This window comes from Macrobrachium nipponense, chromosome 1, assembly GCF_015104395.2.
Source record: "Macrobrachium nipponense isolate FS-2020 chromosome 1, ASM1510439v2, whole genome shotgun sequence".
Taxonomy (NCBI): Eukaryota; Metazoa; Arthropoda; class Malacostraca; order Decapoda; family Palaemonidae; genus Macrobrachium; species Macrobrachium nipponense.
Genome location: NC_087200.1, coordinates 14,418,876 through 14,438,718, shown reverse-complemented (window position 1 = coordinate 14,438,718; position 19,843 = coordinate 14,418,876). Strand labels below are relative to the sequence as shown.

Genomic DNA, 19,843 nt, shown 5'->3' with positions numbered 1-19,843 from the left:
GCCCGCTAAACAGACTAAACGAAGGCCGACAGAAGAATCTCTCAAAATAAGCCCAGATAAGCAACTTGAATTGGAATATACAATTCAGGGCAAAGGCCAAGCGCTGGCACCTATAAATGAGGTCATTCAGCACTGAAATAATGTCGAGTCCATCGTCAGGAAAGGGTGGAAAGTAAGATGGAAGAAAGAGAATACGAAAGGAGTTACAGCAAAAGGAATGAAAGGGGACTGCAGCTGGGGGCCGAAGGGACGTTGCAATGAACCTCAAGTAATGCCTACAGTGCATCGAGAGAGGCGCATCGACACCACTACCCACGTTACGGAGTTCTAGCGAAGATGACCCCGGTATACCTGCATTGCATAACTCATGGATCATCTGGCCTGATAACAAGAGCAGATTAGTACAGGCTGGCCTCCTCCTCCTCCTCCTCCTAACCTGGTGCGTGTGAGTTCGCATCTCGCCACGGGTTTATTAATGGGTTTCCTCCTTTGCTCTTCATTACATCCAAGGCTTTGCTGTGACAAGCATATCCACAACGAGCGAGGTAACTGTTAAGCTGAGAGGTCATATTATACGTCTGGCTCTAACAAATATTGCAAATACATATACTGGTACAAAGTGATAAGTATATCATATATAATATACATATATAATAAGTATATACATATATACATTTATTTATATATATAAATAACAAGCACACAGAAAGAAGTTAAAAGCGTTGATTTTCCTTTTGGACGGAGCGTGAGTATAGTACTATTGACAATATCTTTTGTTTTTCAAGACTTCAAATTGGGTGGACAACCAAAGCCCACAAGTAATGATGAAGTCTCCTATGCGCACTGCTATTCTACCCACAGCGACAAAGAAAATGGTGACAAAGAAAATTGGTAATCACATAATTATCTTTTCGAGAGCAATACTTGCACGTATTCCTAAATACAATTGTCGTGAACTACATTTAATGAATGAGAGACAAGACGTGAAAATGTCCTTTGTTTCACCAAACAAGATATCGAGAACAGAAAAGCAAGGAAACGTGATACGCTAATAACAACGAAAAAGGCCAAGCAATGGGACCTCTGAGGTCACTCAGCGCTGGAAGGCAAAATGTGAGAAAGAAAAGTTTGAAAAATGTAACAGGCGGAAAACGTCGAAGCAATTCTGTTAGGAGAGAGTGGATGGTACGATGGAAGACAGAGAATATGAACGGAGGCATATTAAAAGGAATGAAAGGCTGGTACCAGGATGCAGGCCCGCCCAGTGTCTCATATTTTCGTCCATGGCTTAGAACACTAGCAATATGTTTTTATTTCTTCAAGTATCTCACGATTATCCTCGAGGTAGGTCAGGCGTAACTCAAATAATAATGATAATAATAATAAAGAAGAAAGTATCACTCATTGATGTCGCAATACCATGGGACACCAGAGTTGAAGAGAAAGAGAGGGAAAAAATGGATAAGTATCAAGATCTGAAAATAGAAATAAGAAGGATATGGGATATGCCAGTGGAATCGTACCCATAATCATAGGAGCACTAGGCAACGATCCCAAGATCCCTGAAAAGGAATCTAGAAAATCTAGAGGCTGAAGTAGCTCCAGGACTCATGCAGAAGAGTGTGATCCTAGAAACGGCACACATAGTAAGAAAAGTGATGGACTCCTAAGGAGGCAGGATGCAACCCGGAACCCCACACTATAAATACCACCCAGTCGAATTGGAGGACTGTGATAGAGCAAAAAAAAAAAAAATAATAATAATAATAATAATAATACATACATACATACATACAAAAGATAAGTAAACTATACAATTTCTCTTGTCATGAAGGGGCTCTCTCTCTCTCTCTCTCTCTCTCTCCTGAAATGTGCTTACATTGTAGTATATAAGAGCAAAATAAATCTATTACCATGCAACGGTCCCTCACACATCTTCCCGGTTGTATATTTTTTCAAAAAAACGAACTTTTTCATCGACTTCAACAAATCTAATGGTAATTCATCAATAGCCCAAATACTCCGGGAAAAAATAAAACAATATATTTACTAGAGTAGATTCACATCAGCCGTGCATCTGATGTCTAGGCCAGTCCCTTATGACGCTCCTGATTGGCTGTTGATAAGCCAATCACAGGGCTGGAAACTATCGGTCTCTCGAGAGAGTTCACAGAGGCAGGATGTATGTTTCACCTCTTCTGAGGGATATGTCTTTCAAAAGTATCTCTCAGGAGAGGTGGAACATACATCCTGCCTATGTGAACTCTCGAGTGAGACTTGAGAGTTTCCAGCCCAGTGATTGGCTTATCAACAGCCAATCAGGAGCGTCATAAGGGACTGGCCTAGACATCAGATGCACGGGGGGATGGGAATCTACTATAGCACGCTCACCTAAACCAATCCACCATCTCGTACACGCAAAAAAAAAAAATAAAATAAAATAAAATAAACAATAAACTGACCTGCACTATATCACGGTGGACCCGACTCTCCTCCATGACGATGGCTGCCTCGCTGGGCGTTTTGGCAGAGCCTACCATGAAGACGACCCCCGCCCTGACCCTACTGTCGAATTCGCTGGCTCTGGCCCACGTCTCTCGGGTGACCCTCCGTTTCTCCGTCTCGTTGACGGAGGAGTGGACGTAAGCGATGATCTGCAGGTCAGGATGTCGGCTGCAGAAGTCGGGCTCCGAGATAGTGTAGGTTTCGGGCAGATGGGGAGGGGGCAGGGGGTTTCTGATCGTCACATTCGTGTGGGGGGGGGGGGGTGGACGCAGGTGGTTAGATATTACGATACACGAGAGGCAGAGCCCGCTAGAAACATGTACCCTACCCTATGGAGCAGACCTAGAACAGTGGTTCTCGACCAGGGGGGGAATTCCCCCCTAGTGGAGGGGATTTTTTCCGGGGGCGGGGAAGGGGGACTGTAACCACAGATTAGCAGGTTCAAACTGGCTCTAGGACCACACAAAACGCAGCGTGCATCGGTCCGCAGTACTGACAGGTCACGCTGGGCTTTCTCTCCGCTAGCTTGTGTGTTTGTGTTGGTATTTCGTTACATGCAAATTGATATGCACCTTTAGGGGCAGACAATTTTGGAAAGGGGGGAGTGAGGGTGAGGGAGGGAGGAATGACATTCTGACACATGGTGAAAGAGTCCATGGGCCGAAAAGGTTGAGAACCACTGCCCTGTATACAGTAACTGAAAAGACCACAAGGTTGACCAAGTGAGTCTTGAAAGGAGCCTTTTTTAGTACTACATGTCAGATTTCGAACCACGTCTAAAATCCAGTCAATTGTTCAAACTAAAGATACTGTGCAGTTATGGGGACTATTAATATGTATTTTCTTTTGAAAACAATACAGAATAGAGAAAAGGAACTGTTCTGTAAGCTCTATGGGGTGCTAGATGCAGAGAGGTTTACAGCCAAGTGAAGCAAATTTCACCAAAATTTGTTTAAATGTGTATCTTTAACCACTTTGTCACCCAAATTTGGTTAATGTTTATCTTAAACCACTTAATAATGAAGCTAAATAAATTCCTAAAACTACACCATATAATTTACCATTCCTTCTGCCAATACCCAACTGAGCAGACAGGAAAAATATACAAAAGGGTTGTGTTGAAATATATACTTCAGAAAATTGTGTAATGATGAATGAATTCGGATGGGTTAGATTACAATGCCTACTAATGCAGTTAATCAATCACCAGTGCTGTAACTATTTCCCCCCCCCCCCCCCCACCCCTCCCTTTCCCTCTGAGAGTATGGAATGCCTTGTTTGTTTGTTTGTATGGTGTTTTTACGTTGCATGGAAGCAGTGGTTATTCAGCAACGGGACCAACGGCTTTACGCGACTTAAGAACCACGTCGAAAGTGAACTTCCACCACCAGAAATACACATCTTTGACCCCTCAGTGGAATGTCCGAGAATCGAACGCGCGGCCACCGAGGTGGCAGGCCAAGGCCACACCGACCACGCAACAGGCGCTTGGAATGCCTTGCTGGACCGAATGGGCTCTGGAAAACCGGGGATCGGTTCCGGCCTTCAAGTATAGGTCTAACGCACGTTGGTTGAATTGACGGTGACACCCGCCCCCCCCCCCCACCCCCCCTCCCCCCCCCCCCCCCCCCCACAAACTTCACAGGCATTTCTTCCATGCTCAATACGAACAGATATCACATAGGCCTCAAGATTTGACGCCACATGATACTATGACGCCGCCCTATCTTAAAAGTCTATTTTAAAGTCTATGTCTTAATATGATCATACCTACCCATCCTAAGATCCGACACTTTGTCGCTAGCTGGAATTATGACGGTCATCAGAAGTTACAAATATCAGTAACGTTTAAATATTAGATTTAAATATCAATCAGCCACTATAAAAAATATATAAATAAATAAAAACACTGCATAGAGTCCGTATTCATGTCTATTTCATTTGGAAAAAAAAAAAAAAAAAAAAAAACTCTACAAAGAGCTCGTAGTCATGTCTATTTCATTCACAAATGGGATAGATTAGAAACTATAGCCCTGTTTATCGAAAGGTTCAAGAAAGTAAGCGAGAAAATATACCGTACTAGAAGAAAGAGGGTCAGACCTTCCAGCTCTGAATGGCTACGAAGATCCATATCTGCAGTAACAGATTTAAGAAAAACTTTTTTATACTGAACTACGAGTCAGATTCCTCTCTCTACAAAAAGACTAGGCTAAGACTAGGAGTGTAGTATACCTTCGCGGCGACACCCACCCTTCTTACCTCAAAGTCGAACTGATCTTCGGGGGAGAACCTTCTCATGGGGAGATACTGATAGCTGAGCATTATGCTGGCAGTAACGATCACCCCAAGGAATACGAGCGCTTTCGACATCCCACGACCTGTGGCCAAAAGACAAAAATAGTTTAGCCTTCTTTTAGAGCATACATGTCCACATAGGCCTACATACATATAAGCATCCTGTGCTAGAAAAGTTCAGTGGCATCTCATCTTGTTTTCTGTCGATAAATGGCGATATCAAAAGACTTGCACATATACTCGTTTATTAATACAACGTATTTTCATGTTGCATATAGTATAAATTTATGTAAATTATGTATCCACTTGCTGTAGCGGATAGCGACATCAAAAGTGCTAACCATTAAGTTCATTGTATGGATAAGGTTAGATATATCAAAACCTTTTTTTATGACGCTAGATTAACGCTAGATTACACCTCATCAATAAATTCCGTACAGATGCTCCCCGCACACTTTCCCGATATACATAAATATGCACTCATTATACGTACATACTCATAATATAGTATCTATACAAAGCACTGACGTCCTGAATTAACAGCTGTCATGGTGTACTTATACATATAATGACATCCACGTCAACACAGGCTTTACAAAGATAACACAGATTTTAAAACATTTTGAATTGGTATATATTTAGAAATTTATGCCAGTGGCCGAGCGCTGGGACCTATGAGGTCATTCAGCGCTGAAACGGAGATAGCGGAACGTGAGATGGAAGGAAGAGAATATGGATGCAGGTACAATAAAAGGAATGAAAATGGGTTGCAGTTAGGGGCCGAGGGGATACTGCACAGTACCTTAAGTAATGCCTACAGTGCACTGCGTGAGGTGCATTGATGGTACTATCCTCCTACGGGGATAAATTATTTGGAAACATTGGCGCGCGCTTTTACGCTTATACTACATAGGCCCATCTGATACTTGCAACCCTGAATACATTACTCATACACTCCCATACATTTATGAAATCATCAGGCATATATTCACACACTTGCAACAGTATGTATACACCCTCGAAATTTCAATATAAACATCAAATGCATCATTTATTAAGTTAGGTCAATATGCAAATGTAAGAACGAAATAACACTTCGGACTCTTGAATAATTGGCGTAAGTGTGCTGGCGTTGCAATTGTGGACACGACACAGTCACTGAGCCCACTCATTCATGACACCCTACCATTTACTCTCTCTCTCTCTCTCTCTCTCTCTCTCTCTCTCTCTCTCTCTCTGCGTGTGTGTGTGTGTGTGTGTGTGTGTGTGAAGCGCACACGGAACCCTTTCCTACATCTCGATAGTTAAATTTTTCCTTCAGAGTTAACAGGAGCTCTACGAATAACAACCGATGAGAGAGGAAACTTTCGACAAACGGCAGCATTCTGGTGCAAGCTGCAACGGGGTCACTTTGCATTCTAAACCTTTCAAGTTGGATTACGTAGCTTAATGAAAACACGTCTTGGAATATCAGTCATTAATACCATTGTGTAATTGTTACGATAATCCGAAAATGAATGAAAAAATCTATGAATGTTGCAGAATTGCTCAAATAAGTACAGAGACAGAAATTAATTATGCAAACGCCAACCGTAAATAGTTTCCCTGAAAAAGAATAAATAAAAAATATGTAAGAATCACTTTTGACACTCACCTTTTATGGGAACATATCTTAACATACCTCGCGGCTACTTCGAAATTCGACTGTCAAAATATTGCTTATAGGCCTAGCTCTTATAAACACGTTAATATACTAACTTTACTTCGAGTCACAAGATTTTTTTTATCGCAGTAATGTGTCAAAGGCTTTGTAAGAGTACTAATGCATGAAATGGCTTTTTCAAAGGCTCCTTTTATTCAACACGAAAAGCGTATGTGTCTTTCGTCCAGCATTTATGAATGGTAGTCTTTTCAAACACTAAAAGGCATTTTAAATTCAACGGTATAGTTTTTTTACTCCACACTACACGTAGTGTTTTCTCACTAAACACTAATAAGTAAAAGCCTCTCCTTTTCTTCATTGAACACTAGTAAGTAAAAGGTGTTCCTTCATTCGGCACTAGGTCTAACAAACAAAAGGCTTTTCTTCATTCACCACTGATGAGAAAAATGCTTTTGAATTCAACATGAGAGAGTAAAGGTTGTTTTTTTTTTTTTTTAATGTGAACGACTATACTCCTGCGTCCCTTTCGAGGAAGTAGAAAAATAGTTCCCCTCGCGTCTCTAACCAAAGCGTTCTGGCGCCTTTTGGATGCATCAGCTGCCAGAACTAGGCAGTGGATTTCCAGAAAAAAAAAAGAAATAAAAAAAAACTTACGCAACAAGAATGGCATGCTTATTCATTTTCGAGCTAACTGAATATGCTTTATCATCTGCTTTGATAATCATTTACCTCCCGGTTTTAGTTTGGTTTAGGCCAAATGCAAAGAGCACAGCAGCCTGGAAGGCATCTTCAGAGGAAGATAGGAAGATGTAAAAGCGAATGCCTAACTGCGCATGCTGGGAGCATCCCAGGCCGCCCCCTCCCACCCCCCCCCCCCCCCCCCCACAACCCTCCTTCGCCCACCCTAGTCATGAAAACTTGGCGCCACAAGGCACCATGCAGACAGCGCCAATTGATTAGCCTGGCCTTTCGCGCTGTGCCTTTTCCCATGGAAACGGAAAAATGAAATGTTTATTTCCTGACGGTATCAAAAGAATGCGTAGCACGTCTTCTTCTATAGAGGCGCTACCTAAGCATGGCATAGGCCTATAAGTCTATCTGAACCATTCGTGATGCAAAGAAAGAGGCACGGTTATTATATCTCTGAGACAATTATAAGCCGTTTTCTGCGGCTCTTCAAGGTCACTCTGTGTACGTAACGGAAGCCTGAGAGATTAGCCTTACGCTCAACCGGTCAAAAAAAAAGAAAAAATTTTCATGCTTTTCAAACTATTCGTCACGTGACAAATGTTGGGTCAAGACTTGGTACTACAGAATCTCCTCAACACACGAACAACACAAGACACTCCCAAAATCGTACTAGGAGAGGATGAAGTGGCCAGGTCAGGATATTTCCCTCTCGCCAGTCATTCAAAAATTTGGACCAGGGCCATCCAACCCTCTCCCCTACCCACCAACACCGGCTCCCCTCCCCTCCCTACACACACACACACACACACACAAACACGCTTTATTAACTATAGTACTCTTTTCCAGTAACTTCTTTGTTACTATACAAGGAAACAAATAAATCATTACATGCATACAAACAAACAAACAAAAAAAAGACTCGTGATCTGACATTCACTTGTTGCGACAATCAATAAAATCAATCAAGTAATTTGCGTTATGCGATAAGCATAAATGAAATTACGATTAGCTGCAATGGCAAACAATAACATCATAATTTTTTTTTTACTGTAACTACAACAAAATTCATAATATTCGGTCATTGGGAAAGTAAACACTTTTCTAGTTTAAACAAAATATTAACAAACATAAATAGCAAATGAAAGATTCAGCTCCTAAAGAATTATTTAGTGGGTTTAATTTGTCTTTTATAAAAACACTTCCAATTACAAGTGATGCTCCTTATAAAAGGAATATTATTCTTACTAAAATATGGAGTCAAGGAATATTACTCGTACTACAATAAAGAGTAGAGGAATATTACTTGTATTAAAATATGGTGTAAAGGAATATTACTGTTACTAAAATATGGAGTAAAGGAATAGTATTATTCTTACTAAAATATGCAATAAAGGAATATTACTCGCACTAAAATTTTGGAGTAGAGAAATATCACTCGTACTAAAATATGGAGCAAAGGAATATTACTCGTACTAAATCATGGGGTAAAACACAAGGGGTCATAATGCAGAGATGACGTAGACGCTAGACCATACAAGATAGGCCTAAGATATTCTTGTAGAACACATGAATAATGCAAACACCACAATGTAGTACATCACGCCTCCAGACCACAGCAAGCCGGGCTTGATTACTCTACTAACTATAGACTAGTGGTGACGATTTGACCTACTTTATGGAAAGACGAGAGATGAGAGGAATCAGGGGAAAACCAAAGTAGTTAAAAGAATTCCAAAACTTGGTGGTTCAGTGGGGATATAAGTCACGAGAACAACCAATCATTGCGCGCGTTTTCAACGCCTGGTGCGTTCACGGCGTCTAAAAAGGCAACAGTTTCAACGTCCCGTGTAGATGCAAAGATTTATATGAACGCACTGGTGATGCCAGATGTAGATTCCCTATTCACCAAAGTAAGTACCCTATATTAAAATAATAAAGTTAGTTGAATTATGTGTATCTAATAACGTCTTTTCATTCTGAGACTCATTCTATAAACAAAGATTCGGGTGCTTTATGGGTTAAAGTTAGACCCTCAAGTCCTGGTCTAGCTAATCTATACACATGGAATATTTTGAAACTGCAATAATAATAAACACAATAAAACCTAGACATGCTGTGGATGAGATAAATGTAGATGATATTCGAGCATTTTGGGATAATAGGGTGGGGCATTGACAACGAATTTCTTTCAAAATTAAATCCATTAGTGCCCAGCATTAAATTTAAAGTTGAATGGGAAACAGACAACAAAATTCCTTTTCAAGATGTTTTAATAATTAGAGACATGACAGAATAGAAATTTACCATATACAGAACACCAACATTTTCACTTTCATACATTCATTATTTTAGTTATCATGATACTAAATTACTATCAAAGATTTAGTAGCCAAATATTTATTCTTAAGAGTCTTACGGGATCTCCTGGAAAAGGAATTTGAACTAAATCTAAACATAATTGAAAAAGCAATTCATAGAGCAAAACCAATCTTCTACCGTCCTGATCAAGACAAACACCAGAGAGACGCCTAACAACAAAATTAACATTAAAATCCGACACCTGGACACGAATAAGACAATGACGCCTTTGTTTTTACTTACCCAAATGCCTTATCCAAATAGGAGTTTACGAAATCCTTTGCCTGGACTACGACCAATTTTACATTAGCTATACAGGAAAAGTACTCCCCCAGAGTTTACTACAACATAAATGTTCAGTTAGGTATGGACACCACAGCTCAGCTAATTTCAACCATATAAATAACCATAACCACAGAATAAACTGGAATTTGTCACGTATAATTTATAGCAGCAATTGTTAGTTCAAAAGCCAGATGGTAGAATCAGCTTAGATTAAAGGAAGAGACAGTGAATATCTCAAAGTGTGCGTGGGATGCAGATATCATAGACAAAATCTTCCTCCAATCAGCGATTGAGAAGATTAACGAGAAATTGTCAACCAGAGTGACTTAATAGTTGATCTGTGACCTCTTGGTATAGATGCCACTTTTTCTGAAACTTTTCTCATTCGTCCCCTACCTGAAGAGAGAGGCAGTAGGTTCTCTGAAAGAAGCCCATAAAAAACTCCAAAACACGAAAAGTAAATATACTATATTTCAAAGACCAAACTCACTCTCTCTCCAGGTAGGGGATGAATGAGAAAAGTTACAGAAAAAGCAGTACTTATACCAATATAATATATTATATATATTAATTATAATTATATATATTATAATATTATAATTTATATTATAATATTATTATATATATAATAATATATATATACATATATATATATATATATATATATATATATATATATATACGTATGTATATACGTATGTATATATATACTGTTAGAAATCAGAAAGGATTGATATTTGTGTCCGACTGTGGAGAATAGCCATTCGGCCGTTAGCTTCACTCGAAGCTTTCTATTTTTCTTAATAAGTTAAAAGTAAATAACTTAATGCTACTTAGTATAGTAAACTATTAGCGTTAATGATAAGTAAAATGAATAATAAAATTAAACTTATGAATTAAATTACTTAAAACTAGTAATTGCCTAATAGGTCTTAAGTTCGCGCGTGCGTATAATATGTACCTGTCAAAGGTAAGAAGTAAATTACCTCGGAGGTTACCACAGCCACGGCGAAACAGTTACAGTAAGAGTTTCTCATTAGCATGGCCGGCATCTACATGTAATAGGGAAAAATTAACCCTGAACAAAACTGAACGTTCTAACTCCAAGACAACGACAATTTTGGAACACGTCAACGTCAACGTCAACATTTGTGATAAGGCTTTACATTATTATGTATCTTTGGCCATGTCTAAGGAAAAAGGTAATGTACGCAATGTCACAAAGTCTTTATTAGTGGATCTATTCTTTAATGTAAGTTGTTTGGTTGTTAAATAATGTTTTGTTTATTAAATATAAGTAAGATTGAAATTAAAATAAATTCCAACATAATTCCAAAATTGTCGTGTTATTCCATAATATTTCGGAGGTAATATGTGTTTATCGTTCGGTGAAGTAAGTGATTTTTTTAGAAACGGCTAACTGGCTAACTGTCGCCTCGGTATTTCGAATGGTAACCAATATGGAACTCAAGTGCGACGTAATTAGTAACTTATATTATGTATTATAATCTTTCATAATGTACTAGGTAACCGTAAGCATCGATAAACTTAGGTGGGGTGTTATCTTTTAAATATTTGCAGGCTATTGATACTAAATCTATCGTAGTATAATTAGTTAATCACGTCTGATAAAGAGGAAGAGTTTGTTAACCCATGAATATTCATATCATCCTTGAGGAGGATGCGGGGAATACACAAACGGAAGGTAACTATTTACTTAAAGAAGCTAACGGAGCTTCATGGTGATAATAAATTGACTTCTTCCTTTTGTAAGACTCAAATAAACTGAAATCGAAAAAGAGATCGAGCAGGTTAAACACTTTGATGAAAAAATTAATAATGTTTTGGAGACACATGAAATAATGATCAGTAATGAACATTTTATAAGAGGAGTTAGATAGTCAGGCAGAATATAGCATTCAGGTTAGTATAGAGCTTGACCAATATGAACAATTCATAAGTGAGTTAAGTGGGGCTTCTAGCAACTTATCTGCCGATAAAGTTTTATTTTGAAATGATGTCTAGAATGAATATGTCTGATTGGGAAAACCCCCTCCTTTAGAATGTGGAAACTTTAGTGGAGAGGAGAAAGATAAATTTGCTTTCAATTCTTTCCTTAATCAATTTAATGTCATTGGGTCCAGAAAAAATCTGTCCGATTCTGCAAACAAATATATTTACATGGGTACCTTAGGGGCTATGCCTTGAAGGTAGTTAAGCATTTGACTATTTCTGACCGTAACTACCACTTGGCAATTGAAATGTTAAAGAAGAATTCCTTGACGTAGATTATATTGTTGACGAGACTTTTAAGAACATTTGAGTGCTGCACCAAGTGTTGAATATGATCAAGAATTCTCGTCGGTGAAAGTTTACCTCAACGAAATCAAATCCTATCTGCATGAATTGAAAGCACATAATATTGATTTATTGGAAGTGGGGTCCTCTGGGCATAAATTTGTGAGTCATATAGTATTTAATAACTCCCCATACCAGTAAAGAGAGAGTTGGTTCACAAATTAAATACTAATTATCCTAATATATCTGACATTCTTTCTAATTATAATGAAAAATTATCAAAACTTTATCTAAAACTGTTTCCAATAGAAAAAAGACCCTCACTAAAAACCTCTAGTAAACCTAGTCCTAAGCAGTTCATTTAAACCTAAAGAAAAATAAGGTAGGTGTAAGTACGATTCAAAATTTTAAAAATTTGCAAATAAAGTAACTAAGTTAATTTGTAAATTGTGTGCAGCTGAAGGCCATACTTTGGGAAAATGTGTTAACTTTAATAATTATAATGATAGATTGGCCAGACTGAGGGAACTTTCACTATGCACTAGATGCGCTGGTTCAGGGCACGAAGACAATGAATGTTACGGGAAACAAAATAAGGTTAAGGTTTGAATGTCTGTGTGTAGAAAGAGGGAACACATAAACTCCATTGTGCCATTCTTTGAATAAAGCCGGACTAACTACTAAAACTAACGTAAGCTTATGTTTTGCTCAAAGAAGTTTTGATGCGTCTCACATTTTACCCACTATGACTTTGTATTTAGAAATGGCAAACAAAAAGGCTAGGAAAGTCAGATGTTTGTTTGACACTGGCAGTCAGCGGTCGTATATTTCCGAATCTGCAGCTAAAGATCTTTGTCAGGATGTAGAGGCGTTGTATGCTTTGGAATGTGATGTAAGCACATATATAGGGCAAGAAACTAAGGGCTTCAAGCAAATGTCCACTGGAATAAAATATAAACAATAATTTAATATTCATACCTTTATTAGTTGACAAATCGCTCAATATAAACTTTGAAGTGCCTGGCATGAATCAAATAATAAATAAATTTAAAGAAAATAATATTGCTTTATTGGATGAGACTTTTTGTGACCACAGAAACCATGAAAGTATGAAGGTTGACATGTTGTTAGGAATAGATATCATTCAGTTTTTACCTTCGGTAACTTGGACTAAAATGTTAGGGTGGAGCTTGTTTAGTCGTAAAATAATAGAGTAGCTCCTGTAGGTAATGTGTTCAACTTTTTGGATGAGGCAGAGAGTAGAGCCATTATGGACCCCATGGTTAGTAAGAAAAACACTGAATGTTAAAACAAAAAGCGTGGTAAAATTAGTAATGGATCCTCTAAAATCTTATTTCAATCCATTAGAGATATATTAGAAGACAGTGAGGTAGACAATGGACTCGAACACCTTTTTGAGTCTTGAATCCTTGGGAATAAAAAAGTGTGAAAAAGAATTGGTCTCCTTTGATAAAGAACAAATTGACAGATTTAGAGAGGGGATCTCTTTTGATAATGGATTTTATCATGTAGAATTGCCCTGGTATACTGATAAAATTGACAGCGTCCCATCTAATCATTTTGTTTCACTTAAGGTATTAGACAGAACAGTAGAGTATCTTGGTAAATAAAAAGGGTCTCATTGACAAATACCAGGAAGTTTTTGATAAACAACTCGAGGATGGTATAATCGAGGAAATTAAAGTAAGTCCTTCTGACTATCATAAGTATATATGGATTCCCCATAGACCAGTTATAAAATTAGAAGAGCAAGTTACCACAAAAATCAGGCCAGTATTTAACTGTTCTTTAAAAACTTACAGGGAATTGCCTTCACTTAATGAAGCAGCTTATCCTGGGATAGATTTAATGGGCTCAATACTGAAATTGCTCTTTTACTTTAGAACTAATAAATATGTAATGTTGAGTGACGTCAAACAAGCTTTTTTGATGATTAAATTAGAAAAAAATGAAGTGGGACAAAAATAGATTTTGTTTCTTTTGGAAACGGGGAAATAAATTAGTATCTTATCGCTACAAAACAATAGTTTTGGTTACACTTCTTCACCTTTTATATTAAATTTTGTTATGAAACATCACGCAGAAAGTTATCCTGATGATAAGTGTAAAGAAATATTAACTAATAACTTTTATGTAGACAATCTTCTTGTAACTGGTAACAACATTGATGAAATGAAAAATTTGTATAAGCAAGCTAATGATAGGATGGAACAAGGGGGCTTTATTTTAAGGTCTTGGAACTCCAATTGTGTAGAGTTGAGAGAAAAAATGTCGTCTGATAATAGACTTGTTGAACATTCTTGCGAAGAGGATAAAGTATTGGGTTATAGATTCAACGTAAATAATGATTCTTTTAGTCTTGCGCCCTTGTAAAATAGACCCAGAAGCAGACACAAAAGAAAAGTATTGTCACAAACTTCTATTTGATCCTTTGAATATAGTCCTTCCTGTAACAATAAGAGGCAAAATTTTAATGAGAAAAATATGGAAATTAGATGTTGGTTGGGATCAAAATTTACCTAAAGACCTTTGTGGGGAAATGAAAATTATTAGTAGAGATTTTGAAATGTTATCTGAACTTAAATTTCCTAGAGAGTCCCTTAATGAAACTAGACTCGTATGGTCTTCACATTTTTTGTGATAGCTCTGTGGAGGCCTATGGGTTTGTGGCCTATGCGGTTAATCAAAATGATAAAAGTTCTTATTTGTTCTCCAAATCTAAATTGGCTCCACTGAAATAAGAGAAATGAGCATAGTGTCCCCACTTTGGAACTAATGGGAGTAATTCTAGCTTTTAAATGTTTACCTTCTTTTACTAGAAGCCTACAATAATATAAATTTTCAATTCATTAATATTTGTGTTGATGCTCAAGTGGTTTTAAATGGCTATTGACCAGAGAACTAAAAATAAAATCTAAATTTGTTAGAAATAGAGTACTTGAGGCAGATGGTCTTAAAGTTGAATTATCTAAGCTATTTAAACTACCTGTCTTATTATCACTATGTAAATACAAAGAGAAATCCTGCTGATATGATCACCAGAGGTTTATCCTATACTAAATATTTAAGTAAATCAACTTATTGGCTAGAAGGTCCAGAATGGTTGAGTAATGATTTTGACAAGTGGCCTCTTTACCCTTTATTGAGCATATCGCCTTACTATAAGCATCAAATAAGTACAGTATGCACTATGCAAAATAAAGTAAAGTAAACGCTGGTATTCTCAATATAAATAAAATGTCAAATTATGAACAATTGTTAAGAATTACCAGTTACTTGTTCAAAATTTGTAGTAGATTAAAGGGTGGTGATCCTAAAAAGAAAGCCTTAGAGTATTGGGTCAAAATTGCACAGAAAGAATACTTTACAGTAGAATTAGATTTTTTACAAAGCAGTGCCAATATTACTAATAATATACCTCCTCTAGTGTCCAATAAATTTATTTTAGATTCAAAGGGTATAATTAGGTCTAGGGGAAGAATATTCTAAGTGTTTGTACTTTGACTTTGATGTTCATAACCCAGTATTACTTCCTAAAGAGCATAAGGTTTACCTCATTGTTAATAAAGCATTGTCATTTGAAGGTACAGCATTTAGGAATAGGCACTACATTAAACTACCCCTTAGGGAACAGGGATTTTGGGATTCCAAAGGGTAGGTCAGCTGTAAAGACTGAGCTGAGTAGTTGTAATATATGTAGGAAATATAATGCCTTAGCTTACAGATACCCGAAGTTTACAGATATGCCTAAACACCACATGAATTTAGTCAAGCCTTTTCAGCATGTAGGTATTGATTTCACAGGACACCTTTGGGTTAGGGATGAGTTGAGTGGTAAGACCACAAAAATGTTCATATTAGTTTTCAATTGTCTTAACGTGCGCGCTGTGCACTTTGATTGTTACCAGACATGTCCACTAAAAATTTTGTTCTCGCTTTCCAAAGATTTAGTAATATGTACACAATACCACAATACCTGTACAGTGACAACGCTAAGTCTTTTCTCAAGGGTGGAAGTATCCTTGAAAGGTCTTTGGAGTCGCAGGAATTTCATCTGAATTAAGGAAATGTAATAGCAAACACATTAAAATTCCTTTATATTCAGCATGGGTTGGTTCTGCTTGGGAGAGATTGATTAGAGTGTTAAAGAATTGTCTTTATAAAGTAATAGGAAGATCTAAATTAACTTACTTTGAATTATTAACTACCCTTTCTAATATCAATTAGCGTAAAATTCCAGGCCTTTAACATATAGATCAAGCTCAGAAAATTTAGAGTTTATAACTCCAAATTCCTTTATCAAATTGCATGGTAATTCATCCCTCATTTTGAGAAAAGATGATGGTGATGTTGGTTGGACGATTCTAGTCAACCTTCTTTAGAGAAGAAATGTAGAAATACAGGAAGAAATTATTGAAAATTTTAAGAAATTATGGTATGAAAATTATCTCTTAAGCCTGGAGAGAACATAGCAGAAATTTGTACCAAAGTAAATGGGAAAATAGAATTAAAGTTGGTGACATTGTCCTAATTAAAGCTATTAATAAGCCCAGACCATTTGGATGATGGGTAAGGTATTAGAATTAATATTAGGATTTGACAATAATATTAGGTTCAGTGGAAACTAAAGCAAGCTAATGGGGCTATAGAATATCATTCTATTTGTAATCTTTATCCTATGGAACTGTCAGTGACACATGCTATAAGAGAAAGGCAAACCAGAGATAATTCAATGGAAATTGAGGTAGAAACAGGCAGTATAAATAAACCTGAATCTATTCACGTGAACAAGGCGAAAGGTCTGTAAGACCCAAGAGAAAGGCTACCGAAAGATTTTGAAAGAATGCTAAGGGAAAAAGGAAAATTTAGATAATTTGTAAATACTGCTTTTCAGTATATTATTTACTGTAATTACTAATAATCAAGTTTTTTATTTTGACTAAAATGCTACACACTCGAAACTTTTTCAGTATGAGGATATATTTTATTAAATGCTTTATTCTTTAACTTTAAACAAGGATTAAGGGCATTGCAAATCAATTACTTTCTAGGTAATAAATAAATAAAACATAAATATGTAAACAAAAAGTAAAATTAGGAGATAGCCTATAGTAAACTAAGCTAAGTTAAAATTGGTGTAAAAATTTAAATAAAATGCTACACTTAAAATAAAGTGAAGACTTAAGTTAAAATGCTACACTTTTAGTAACGAGGGATGATACTAAAGTAACTTGGCCATACTTTTATTTAGCGTTGTTGGAAATAATTGTTTAACGCAGTACCCAGATTTAAGGTGGCCTTAATAAATAATGTTTGGTTAATGAAGATATTCATTGCAATTCTATAATCGCAATCCTTTGTGGGGAGTGTGTTAGAAATCAGAAAGGATTGATATTTGTGTCCGACTGTGGAGAATAGCCATTCGGCCGTTAGCTTCACTCGAAGCTTTCTATTTTTCTTAATAAGTTAAAAGTAAATAACTTAATGCTACTTAGTATAGTAACTATTAGCGTTAATGATAAGTAAAATGAATAATAAAAAAAATTAAACTATGAATTAAATTACTTAAACTAGTAATTGCCTAATAGGTCTTAAGTTCGCGCGTGCGTAATATGTACCTGTCAAAGGTAAGAAGTAAATTACCTCGGAGGTTACCACAGCCACGGCGAACAGTTACAGTAAGAGTTTCTCATTAGCATGGCCGGCATCTACATTGTAATAGGAAATTAACCCTGAACAAACTGAACGTTCTAACTCCAAGACAACGACAATTTGGAACACGTCAACGTCAACGTCAACATTTGTGATAAGTGCTTTACATTATTATGTATCTTTGGCCATGTCTAAGGAAAAAGGTAATGTACGGCAATGTCACAAAGTTTTATTAGTGGATCTATTCTTTAATGTAAGTTGTTTTGGTTGTTAAATAATTGTTTTGTTTATTAAATATAAGTAAGATTGAAATTAAAATAAATTCCAATAATACACTCATAACCTCTGATCGCCAAATATATAAAACGTGATATGTATAAATAAATACATGTGTGTAAGTGTGTGTGTGTGTGTGTGTGTGTAAAATAAAGTCACAAGGAACTCTCAATTGTCGATTTCCTCACACTTTTCGGATAAAAGCGGTGTGCCAAGGTGACACTTACCAAATTGCACTCAAGTATAAACAAGTGTTACCTCGCTCTTATCAACTGACAGCAGCATCTCCTTACCTTTCATACAATATCGATGGCTAACAGTGAAAAGTTATATCACAACCGACACATTATTATCACTTTCGACGTCTCACCACCTAGCTCATCCCGACGTAATAAACTGCAGACACTAATTCAAATCCCTGTCGCAATAAACGAAACTCCTCCTCCTCCGCTTGCAAGCTTCATGGTAAGGCTACAGCACTGCTGCCCGTACTTATAAGTTCGAGTTCGTATGCACCGATTTCACTTTCAGTGGAGGTTCCACCATGTTCCGCGCTGCTCTCCCTCCCACATGTGACTCTCTCTCTCTCTCTCTCTCTCTCTCTCTCTCTCTCTCTCTCTCTCTCTCTCTCTCTCTCTCTCTCTCTCTCTATGTGTGTGTGTGTGTGGAGACTAGAGGCGGCTGGGTCAGGGTTTTACTACAGAGAGCGCGAGAACCTCTCAGCTGACGTCATCGAGCTAAAATAGTATAAGGACTTAGTCTCCCATCTTCCTTGCTTCCATATACGTTGGCTTTCCTTGAATTGAAAGTTTCGCCAGGCGATATCTGTAATTCTGTAGTAATCAATCCTGCATCAGCTGCTGAAAGCAACGTCCAAAATTACGGATGATCCCAAGACCCACAAGGACACTTTTGTTTTCGTAAACATCACGAATTGGCTGGAACACTCGACATTGTTTTCTTTTTTCTTTTCAAATCGACATTTCTAACGGCAATATGAAACATGTTTCGGTAACAGTGCGTCAGTTCATGTAACATATGTACGTACATGAAATGTGCATTCTGATTACAACTCTAAGCGAGAATAAAACCCAATACCATTTACTTTTTTTTTTTTAATTTAAAGAAAACGTCTTAAATGGTTGCCTATGTATGTGTACCGATAAAAAAGGCCCAAATTGTTGCCGATTTGTAGAGCAAAAGTCCACAATATAACAGGCTGTGAGAGAGAGAAAGAGAGAGAGAGAGAGAGAGAGAGAGACGTTGAACTCTTTTAGGTAATATCTACCAACTGAACCATATTGACTTCGGTCTAAGAGTACTGTGCTCGCTGCCTATTTATCAAACAAAATGATGGCCTTTCCTTGACCTCTGTCCTAACTGTCCTTGAATTTTACGATGAAATCGAACAACGAGCCGTTATTGCGATGGGAACCGTAAGATAGATGGCAATATACGGTTAATTACGATTAGAAGTCACAAATAAAAGATCAAATACATTGAACAATTACTCAGCATTGTCAAATGATTCACAAAAGTATGCAAAAGCTAAAAGAAAAGAATGTAACCTTTATGAAGCTTCTAGAAGAGTTCCAGACTTTTTAGCGTGACTCATTCTTTTCTGACCTCAGCTAAACACAATGATGCAGGAGTAGGGCGGGGATTCTGGTACAAACATGTAGGCCTATATATGTACTGAATACCGTTAAAACGTCTCTGGACGGCTAAAATTTGAAGCTTCATTAAAGAGCCGACGACAATTCTCAGTGGCGCCTCTGACATTATCAGGTGTGAAAGTGA

At 37.2% G+C, this 19,843-nt stretch overlaps 1 protein-coding gene across 7 annotated transcripts in view; it reads right to left on the bottom strand.

Moving 5' to 3' along the window:
- The window catches only part of LOC135219144 (beta-1,3-galactosyltransferase 5-like), a 74,263-nt gene that overhangs the window by 50,300 nt on the left and 4,120 nt on the right, over positions 1–19,843 (bottom strand). For 2 of the 7 annotated variants that reach the window (XM_064255654.1, XM_064255656.1), the window contains exons 2-3: positions 4,766–4,883; positions 2,463–2,751 (exon numbers count right to left, since the gene is read on the bottom strand). In XM_064255654.1, coding sequence (XP_064111724.1) covers positions 2,463–2,751; positions 4,766–4,883 — 407 coding nt within the window. Of the gene's footprint in view, positions 1–2,462; positions 2,752–4,765; positions 4,884–6,454; positions 6,937–7,117; positions 7,159–16,091; positions 16,115–18,336; positions 19,133–19,843 lie in introns of those variants that run through there. The other 5 variants (XM_064255653.1, XM_064255657.1, XM_064255652.1 and 2 more) reach the window with 5 other exon arrangements.